A 10557-nucleotide genomic window follows, 5' to 3' on the forward strand; every position below is an offset into this window, starting at 1 on the left:
GGGCATTGGAACCGGTTCTAGGAGAGGTGGGACCAGTACACACCGGACGGTCTTCACTTGGGTTGGACCGGAACTAATGTCCTCTGGGGAGTGTTTGCTAGTGCTGTTGGGAAGAGTTTAAACTAATATGGCAGGGGGGTGGGAACCAATACAGGGAGACAGAAGGCCGTAAAATGAGGGCAGAATCAAAAGGTAGAAGGAAGAAAAGTAAAAGTGGAAGGCAGAGAGATCAATGGTAAAAATCAAAAAGGCACACATTACATCATAATTCTATAAGGGCAAAGGATGTTGAAACAAACTTGAGAGCTTTATGCTTTAATGTGGGGAGCATATGTAGTTGGGATTACGGAGTCATGGCTCCAGGGGGACCAAGGCTGGGAGCTCAATATTCAGCTGGGGTATTCAATATTCAGGAAGGATAGACAGAAAGGAAGAGGAGGTGGGGTGGCATTGCTGGTTAAAGAGGATTTTAATGCCATAGTACTGAGGGTTGACAGTGGATATGCAATGGCAAAGATTTAAAGACCGCATGGATGAATTACAAAAATCGTTCATCCCTGTCTGACGTAAAAATAAAACAGGGAAGGCGGCTCAACGATGGCTAATGAGGGAAATTAGGGATAGTGTCAAATCCAAGGAAGAGGCATATAAAGTGGCCTGAGGAAGCAGCAAACCGGATGATTGGAAGAAATTTAGAAATCAACTGAGGAAGACAAAGGGGTTAATTAAGAGGACAAATTTGAAAGAAAGCTGTGGGGAATTTAAAAACTGACTGTAAAAGCTTCTGCAGATATGTGAAGAGTGAAAGATTAGTGAAGACAAATGTAGGTCCCTTATAGTCAGAAACAGGTGAATTTATAATGGGAAACAAGGAAATGGCAGACCAATTAAACCAGTACTTTGGGTCTATCTTATCTAAGGAAGCCATAATCTCTCAGAAATAATAGGGGACCTAATCCACATTATCCACATCTAAAATCTCCATTCGTCATGAAATTGTGTTGTGTAAACTGTTGTGGCTGAAGGCAGATAAATCCCCAGGACCTAATAGTCTGCATTCCAGAGTACTCAAGGAGAAAGCTCTCGAAATCGTGGTTGTATTGGTGATCATTTTCTAATGTTCTATTGATTGGATCAGTTCATGTGGACTGCAGGGTAGCTAATGCAACTCCAATTTATAAGAAAGGGGGGAGAGAGAAAATAGGGAATTATTGACCAGTTAGTGTGACATCGGTAGTGGGGAAGATACTTATGTCGATTATTAAAGATGTAATATCAGTGCATTTGGAAAGCAGTGACAGATTCGGTCAAAGTCAGCATGGATTTATGAAAGGGAAATCATGCTTGAATAATGTTTTGGAATTTTTTGAGGATGTAACAAGTAGAATGGATAAGATGAGAGCCAGTAGATGTGGTGTATCTGAACTTTCAAAAAGCCTTTGACAAGGTCCCACACAAGAGATTAATGTGCAAAATTAGAGCACATGGTATTGGGGGTAGGGTGTTGACATGGATAGAGAACTGGTGGCAGACAGGAAGTAAAGAGTAGGAATTAACCGGTCATATTGAGAATGGCAGGCAGTGACTAGTGGGGTGTTACAAGGCTCCGTGCTGGGACCCCAGTTATTCACAATATATATTAATGATTTAGGCAAAGGAATTAAATGTAACATCTCCAAATTTGCAGATGATACAAAGCTGGGTGGCAGTGTGAGCTGCGAGGAGAATGCTATGAGTCTGCAAGGTGACCTGGATAGGTTGGGTGAGTGGGCAGATGCATGGCAGATGCAGTATAATGTGGATACATGTGAGTTTATCCACTTTGGTGGCAAGAACTAGAAGGCATATTATAAATGAATGAATTAATAAGTTTATTGGCCAAGTATTTACATACAAGGAATTTGCCTTGGTGCTCTGCCCGCAATTGACAACATGACATACAGTGACAGTTAGGAATGACACATAAAACATTAATAATAAAACATTATCAATTAAACATGTGAATTAAATAAAATACCAGAGCGAAAGAAGGCTACAGATTTTTGGTTATTGAGTAGAGCTACTACTCGTGGAAAAAAAGCTGTTTTTATGTCTGGCTACGGCAGCTTTGACAGTTCAGAGTCACCTTCCAGAGGGAAGCGATTCACAGAGTTTGTGGGGTGAGAGGGGTCAGAGATAATCTTACCCGCTCACTTCCTAGCCCTTGCAGTGTACAGTTCATCAATGGAGGGAAGGTTGCAGCCAATAGCCTTCTCAGCTGATCAGACGATTCGCTGCAGCCTCCGGATGTGATGCTTGGTGGCTGAGCCAAACCAGACCACAATGGAGGTGAGGACATACTCTACGATGGCCGTATAGAATTGGACCATCATTGTATGTGGCAGATTGTACTTCCTCAGCTGCCGCAGGAAGTACATCCTCTGTTGTGCCTTTTTGGCTGTGGAGTCGATGGTGGCCCCCCATTTAAGGTCCTTGGAGATGATGGTTCCCAGGAACTTAAAATACTCAACAGATGTGACTGTGGGGTTGTTGATGGTGAGTGAGGTGAGAGGAGGGGGATGGTGTTAGATTAGGAAAAGGGTGGGTGCAACGAGACCTGGGTGTGCTTGTACATCAGTCACTGAAAGTAAGCATGCAGGTACAGCAGGCAGTGAAGAAAGTTAGTGGCATGTTGGCCTTCAGAGCGAGAGGATTTGAGTATAGGATCAAGGAGGTCCGATTGCAGTTCTCCAGGGCCCCGGTGAGACCACACCTGGACTATTGTGTGCAGTTTTGTGCTCTTAATTTTACGAAGGCCATTATTGCTATTAAGGGAGTGCAATGTTGAAAAAATAGAGTGACTGGGCTTGTATGCACTGGAAATAGAAGGATGAGAGGAGATCTTATAGAAACATATACAATTAATAAGGGATTGGGTAGATGCAGGAAACATGTACCCATATTGAGGGAGTACAGATCCAAGGGTCACAGTTTATGAATAAGGGGTAGGCCATTTATAACTGAGATGAGGAAAAACGTTTTCACCCAGAGAGTTGTGAATCTGTGGAATTCTCTGCCATAGAAGGCAGTGGAGATCAATTCACTGGATGTTTTCAAGAGAGTTAGATATAGCTCTTGGGAGAAAGCAGGAACATGGTACTGATTCTGGATTGTGGCTGAACAAGGTACTGATTCTGGCCCTTGTGGCTAAAGGGATCAGGGGGTATGGAGGGATGGCAGGTACAGGATACCGAGTTGGATGATCAGCCATGATCATATTGAATGGCGGTGCAGGCTCGAAGGGCCGAATGGCATACTCCTGCACCTATTTTCTATGTTTCTACTTTTCCCAGATCGGTGGCCACCAGCTTCCCAGAACTAAACACACTCCTCCACCTGGCCGTGTCTATCCTCATCCTCAACAACATTTCTGTTGATTCCTCTAGCTTTCTTTAAATCAAAGGTGAAACCACGGATTTTCACATCGGCCCCGGCTCTGTCTGTCTTTTCCTTGGCTATGATGAATGCTCGTTGTTCCAATTGTACCAGGTAAATGTCCACCTTCTATTTTACGGCACCCTTGGTTCCACAGCCTTGCTGTATTGTCCATTTTCTGGACCAACGGAGGTCACGGCCTGGGGGAGGGGGGGATATTTTTCAGTTTGCGGGAGGGGGAGCAGACCACCAGCAGACCAATCGGTGATGTATTATTACCCAGAAAGACAGGAAATGCTGGTCACGGAGCATCTCTGGAGAAAATTCAATTATGGCTGATCTATTTTTCCCACTTAACCCCTTTCTCCCGCCTTCTCTCTGTAACCACTGACACCCAAACTAATCCCAGTCTGTTCATTTGACCTCACCGGTCTCCGCACCTGAGTCCAGCACTTTGTGCTCTCCATTCATGTTCCACTCCTTCCCCTCAACTCCTTCCGCCAGCTCTCTCCCGCCAAGGTCCCCACACCAAACGCCGTCTGTCCATTCCCCTCCCCAGATGCTGCCCGGCCCGCTGAGATCCTCCAGAATAGCAAGTGCAGGAGTAACTCAGTAAACAAAGTGCACGCAATGTGCTGGAGTAACTCAGGGTCAGGCAGCTTCCCCGGGAGAACACGGACAGGGGACGTTTCAGGTCGTAAGTCTGAATCAAACCTCGGAGACGATGGTGGAGGTGTACTGGTCCTGACTGTAATCCCATCCATCCAAACACGGCTCCTCTTCGATCCCGGACACGTTGAGGAGATCTGGGTCTGGAAACACCTCCGAGAGGTTCCTGATCACATCCAAGCGGTAGCGACTGCATTGGCTGTACTGGACTTGGGTTCCTGGCACCTGTGGAATGGTTCTGTTCATCCAGGCTTGGCTGAGGTTGAGATTCCCGGGAATCGAGCAGCGATGCTTTGGGGTATCCCCGACGAAGATGATAGTGAACGGGGCGAAACCGTTGGGAATAAAGCTGACAGTCAAGAGCAGGAAGATGAGTTTCTGAGCCGGTCCCCATTCTCCCAGGAAGGCAGTAATTTCATCATAATCCCGCATGTTAGTTGCAGACGTGGCGCTGACTGCGCCTTGGTTCCGAAAGCCTGGAGCGCTTCAACCTTGTGGGTGAACCTGAAGTTGTAGAGCAGGATTGTTCCAAAATACTGATCATTTATCCCATTGCACTAATAATGCAACAGGTTCTGGAAACACCGTCCGTATTAAACAGCAACACTTTCTGGTGGAAGTAACTGGGAAGGAACTCCAGATGCCGGTTTACACCGAAGATAGACACAAAACGCTGGAGTAACTCAGCGGGACGGGCAGCATCTCCGGAGAGTGGGAAGGGGTGACGTTTCAGGTCGAGATCCTTCTTCAGACTGAGTAGATTAGTTCTTCAGACTAGTAGAAATAGGGTGGATTAAATGCCTTAGGGCCAAAGTCCATTTAAATATTGCCGACAGCAGACCTGTTTTCGTGCTATATCTCTAACGTCTAAAGTCTAAATTAAATGAAGAAAGAATTAAGATGTGTGCGTTGGGTCAAGGTTTGAGGTTAACCATGTGACATCTTTGATAATCATTTATCTCTGAAACAAGATTGCTCTCTTAAATTTCTCCCATAAAATCTATAATATCTGCCTGTTGAACAAGTTGTACTTTGATACCTACTACGGTTACCCACGATAGACACAGCGCTGGATTAACTCAGCAGCTCAGGCAGCATCTCTGCAGAAAAAGGGATAGGTGACGTTTCAAGTCGCGACCCTTCAGCAACGATACCTGGGAGTCATTGTACACTAGTCATTGAAATTAGGGATGCAGGTGCAGCAGGCAGTGAAGAAAGCGAATGGTATGTTGGCATTCATAGCAAAAGGATTTGAGTATAAGAGCAGGGAGATTCTAGTGTAGTTGTACAGGGTCTTGGTGAGACCACACCTGGAGAATTGCGTACAGTTTTGGTCACCTAATTTGTGGAAAGACATTCTTGCCATAGAGGGAGTACAGAGAAAGTTCACCAGACTGATTCCTGGGATGGCAGGACTTTCATATGAAGAAAGACTGGATAGACTCAGCTTCTAATCGCTAGAATTTAGAAGATTGAGGGGGGATCTTATAGAAACTTTAAAAATTCTTAAGGGGTTGGACAGGCTAGATGCAGGGAAATTATTCCCGATGTTGGGGAAGTCCAGAACAAGGGGTCACAGTTTAAGGATAAGGGGGAAGTCTTTTAGGACCGAGATGAGAAAATCAGAGTGTGGTGAATCTGTGGAATTCTCTGCCACAGAAGGTAGTTGAGGCCAGTTCGTTGGCTATATTTAAGAGGGAGTTAGATGTGGCCTTTGTGACTAAAGGGTCAGAGGGTATGGAGAGAAGGCAGGTACAGGATACTGAGTTGGATGATCAGCCATGATCATTTTGAATGGCGGTACAGGTTCGAAGGGCCGAATGGCCTACTCCTGCACCGATTTTCTATGTTTTTATCAGACTACCATAATCGACACCTGTTCCTTTTTCTACCTGACCCGTTGAGTTACTCCAGCACTTTGTGTCTATTTTCGGTATAAACCAGCATGTGGCACCATCGGCTGAGATCCGGGTTTGATCCTGATTACGGGTGCTGTCTGTATGGAGTTTGTACGTTCTCCGCGACTGGGTGGGGTTTCTCCTGATGCTCCGGTTTCCTCAAACACTCCAAAGACCTGGTGTGTCGGTTATTCAGCTTCTATCAATTGAAAATTGTCCTTAGTGAGTAGGATAATGCTAGTATACGAGGTGATCGCTGGTCGGCGCAGACAGCACACGCAGTTAGTATCGAGCTCAAGTCTCTGCCGCTGTGAAACAGCAGCTGTATCTCTGCACCACTGTGCCGCTCTATTTATTCCACAACAATACAGCAGAACATAACATGACAGAACATAACAGGACAGCATGAATTATAACATAAAAATCATGTGAAAATGCACATTGTAAATAATTACTCGCATCTCAATAGTTTAATGATACTTCATAGGTAAAGAAAAATTATTTTATTTTAAATCATTTCAGTCAAAATCTTCACATACTTCCATAAGCACAATCATACTTAAATGCAAGAATATAAAACTCAATCAGATTTGTGAGACATGTGCAAAACCATGCTGACCAGCATGTATCTGTTCATTGTGGATGGCTCAATTGTAATCATGTATTGTCTTTCCGCTGACTAGTCAGCATGCAACAAAAGCTTTTCACTGTATCTTCGGTACATGTGCCAATCAATTAAACTGATTTGAACTGAATTAAACTAAATGCAGACATATCTTACCCCTCAGATAACTCTCCAGTAATTTGCCCACCACAGATGTTAGGCCCATTGGTCTATAGTTATGGGGCTTTTCTTTGCAGCCCTTGCTAAGCTGAAGTAAAACATTTGCCACCCTCCAGTCATCCGGCACCTCATCTATATTTAATGATGGTTTACGTATCTCAGCCCAGGCACCTGCAATTTCTTCTCTAGCTTCCCACAGTGTGGTTGGATATATTCGGTCTGGCCCAGGAGATTTGTCTATTTTCATATGCCTTACATAGAAACATAGAAACATAGAAATTAGGTGCAGGAGTAGGCCATTCGGCCCTTCGAGCCTGCACCGCCATTCAATATGATCATGGCTGATCATCCAACTCAGTATCCCGTACCTGCCTTCTCTCCATACCCTCTGATCCCCTTGGCCACAAGGGCCACATCTAACTCCCTCTTAAATATAGCCAATGAACTGGCCTCAACCACCCTCTGTGGCAGAGAGTTCCAGAGATTCACCACTCTCTGTGTGAAAAAACTTCTCCTCATCTCGGTTCTAAAGGATTTCCCCCTTATCCTTAAGCTGTGACCCCTTGTCCTGGACTTCCCCAACATTGGGAACAATCTTCCTGCATCTAGCCTGTCCAACCCCTTAAGAATTTTGTAAGTTTCTATAAGATCCCCTCTCAATCTCCTAAATTCTAGAGAGTATAAACCAAGTCTATCCAGTCTTTCTTCATAAGACAGTCCTGACATCCCAGGAATCAGTCTGGTGAACCTTCTCTGCATTCCCTCTATTACAACATTAAGCACCTCTTTGACCGTAATACTGACAGTCCTCAAGAAGATCTCCACTCACCGTTCCAAGTTCCCCAGTCTTCATGCCTTTCTCCAAGGTGAATTACTCATTGGGGACCTTGCCCATCTCCTGCAGCTCCACACAGAGATGGACAAAAATGCTGGAGTAACTCAGTGGGGCAGGCAGCATCTCTGGAAAGAAGGAATGGGTGAAGAAGTCTGAAGAGGGGTCTCCACCCGAAACATCACCCACTTCTTCCCACCGAGCCTGCGACGATCAGCGATCCCTGCTAACTAACACTATCCTACACACCACGGGTACAATTTACAATGTTATCAAAGCCAGGTAACCTATAAACCTGTACATATTCAGAGTGTGGGGGGCAACCGGAGCACCCAGAGAAAACCCACACGGTCACAGGGATGTTGGCGACGATCAACTGGACTCTGACAACTTGCATTTGATTTCCAAACACACTTTATTTACTTGTGCACAAGGAGAGCAGCACAGGCCCAATTGCCGTACTACTCTGAAATTCTACACGGAACGGTCACATTTTTATACAGATTTTGACCCTTGAGATTGTACATCATTTCTAATTTCTTATCATCAATTACAATAAGGTTTCAAAACACTAATACCAATGCAACAACACAAATACAACAAAACTACATGGTATTTAATCCTTTATTTAATTTTCGATATAAAGAACCTAGTTGTGTGCGTCAAGGAATACCAATCCCAAACAGTTGTGGTAGTTCAATGAACACCTATCAGGATCATCGATGTACGTCAATGAATATCTAAAGGTTGTTGTGCTGTAGAGCTATCTCAACCTTTGTCACACTGCAGCTTCCACATTGTGCTGTACAGCTATCTTAACCTTGTGCTGTACAGCTATCTTCACCTTTGTCATACTGCAGCTTCTACAGGGGGTGCGAGGGCTTCTAACACTAAAATGTGGCACCTAGGCCGGGTGAGGCGGCCGATCTCGACCTCATTGAGGCTTCCATGTCGATCAGCGGGTCTGATGTGCCCCCCCGCGGCCCGGGCTCTGGAACGAGCTGCATTAACGAGGGTGCACAGAACGAGCCAATGAGGAGGTACTTGAGGCAGGTACTGTCGGAGCCTTTGTCATTTTTTTACATCTCTTATCTCAGTATTTTGCTGATGTGACTGTGTGATTTCATTTGGCTCAAGTCTCCGAAATGGGAGTTTTACTGAGATGTTGTCACCTTGATGAGCAAAGTTTTGGCACCAGGCGAAATAAATGAGTTGTCAATATAAAATATATCACACACAAAGACTTGGCATACAGGATCTAAATAACAAATCAGAGGAACAGATGTAGATTCATGCTATGAGATGGATGGATCTGTAATGTATATATTTCACAGTATAACATTTTCAGAATGAACAAGGTATTGTAATATGAAGAAGGGTCTCAACCCGAAATATCACCGATTTCTTTTCTCCAGATGCTGCCTGACCCACTCAGTTACTCCGGTATTTTATGTCTATCTGAGTTGGGGAAGAAGCAATGGTCCTGCAGTAATTAGTAGGCGGAATGGAACTGCAGATGCCAGTTTACTAGCAAAGACACAAAGTGCTGGAGTAACCATAAACATTTCCAAAAAAAGCTGCTCCATCACTGAATTCCACATGGAGTCGAGAGAAAGAACACAACTACAAAACATCCAGCTTTCTACCCACTGCTGCAAATAGTCTGAAGATGGGTCACCTCCTTCTTCCAACTCTCCCCCGCCAAGATCCCCACACCAATCATCACCTGTCCATTCCCCTCCCCTGGCACCTCTGAGATCCTTCAGAATAGAAAGTAGAAACAAGGAACTGCAGATGCTGGTTTACCAAGGAAAAGATACAAATGCAGGAGTAACTCAGTGGGTCAGGCAGCATTGTCATTGCCAATCAACTGGACTCTGACCACTTGCATTTGTTTCCAAAACACACTTCATGTACAAGAGGGAAGCACAGGCCCAGCTGCTGAACCACTCGCAACGTCAATTCTTACACAGCTTTTGACCTTTGAAATTGTGCACGATTTCTCATTCCTTATCATCAATAAAAATACGTTCTTTAAACACTAATACAAATGCAATGATACTAATCCAAGTACATACTATTTAATCCTTTATTTAATTTTCAGTGAGGAGGACTATCAAGAACCTTGTAGTGGGCCTCAAGGTTGTTGTGCTGTACAGCTATCATAACCTTTCTCATACTGCAGCTTCCACAGCATCCTTGGTGATGTTTCAGACAGCTGTGCAGACCTTTGTCGAGGCGCTGCGGCTCGCTGGACAATAAAACCCACCCGGAGCTCGCTGGGCGTGGAACTGCCGGAGGCTCCGTCGGAAGGCTGGACAGTTCTTGGTTCTTGGTTTCTTGGTCTTCCAAAATATTCCAAATGGAATTTAAACTGGAGGTGGTGAAGGGAGGGCTTAAGCCAGAAAAGGTTATTGGGAAGAAAGAGCTACTTTAAATGTAGTTGCATCTGGTTCGGTAACTATAGTTGGGTGGAGATTATTCCATGCTTTAATTGTGTGTGCGGGGAAGAACAAATTGCTGTATACATCTGTCTTTGTAGCTGGGATCACAAATTGGATCGAATGCCCTCGTCTGCTCCTAATTGGTTTGGATTTGGTGTAAGTCTTGGAGTCTATGTCGAGCCGACCATTTAACATTTTGTAAAAACAGGGTCTGAATTTCTTTTTACTTTAGAGATACAGTGTGGAAACAGGCCCTTTGGTGCGCCGAGTCTGCACCGTCTAGTGATCACCCCGTCACTACCACGATCCTACACACACACTTGGGACAATTTACAATTTTGGCCAAAGCCAATTAATCTACAAACCTGTATGTCTTTGGAGTGTGGGAGGAAACCGGAGCACCTGGAGAAAACCCAAGTAGACACGGGGAGAAGGTACAAACTCCATACAGACAGCTTCTGTAGTCAGGATCGAACCCAGGCACTGTAAAGCAGCAACTCTATTGCTGTGCCACCG

The 10557-nt window shown here is 44.8% G+C and overlaps 1 protein-coding gene across 1 annotated transcript in view; it reads right to left on the minus strand.

The window, feature by feature from the left end:
- LOC129701825 (solute carrier family 22 member 4-like) overlaps window positions 1-5754 on the minus strand; it is a 42913-nt gene extending 37159 nt beyond the window's left edge. Inside the window, exon 1 of the mRNA XM_055643295.1 lies at window positions 4129-5754. Coding sequence (XP_055499270.1) covers window positions 4129-4515 — 387 coding nt within the window. The 5' untranslated portion in view covers window positions 4516-5754. The remainder of the gene's footprint in view (window positions 1-4128) is intronic.
- Window positions 5755-10557: the final 4803 nt, after the last annotated feature.

Source organism: Leucoraja erinacea, chromosome 11 (assembly GCF_028641065.1).
Source record: "Leucoraja erinacea ecotype New England chromosome 11, Leri_hhj_1, whole genome shotgun sequence".
Taxonomy (NCBI): domain Eukaryota; kingdom Metazoa; phylum Chordata; class Chondrichthyes; order Rajiformes; family Rajidae; genus Leucoraja; species Leucoraja erinaceus.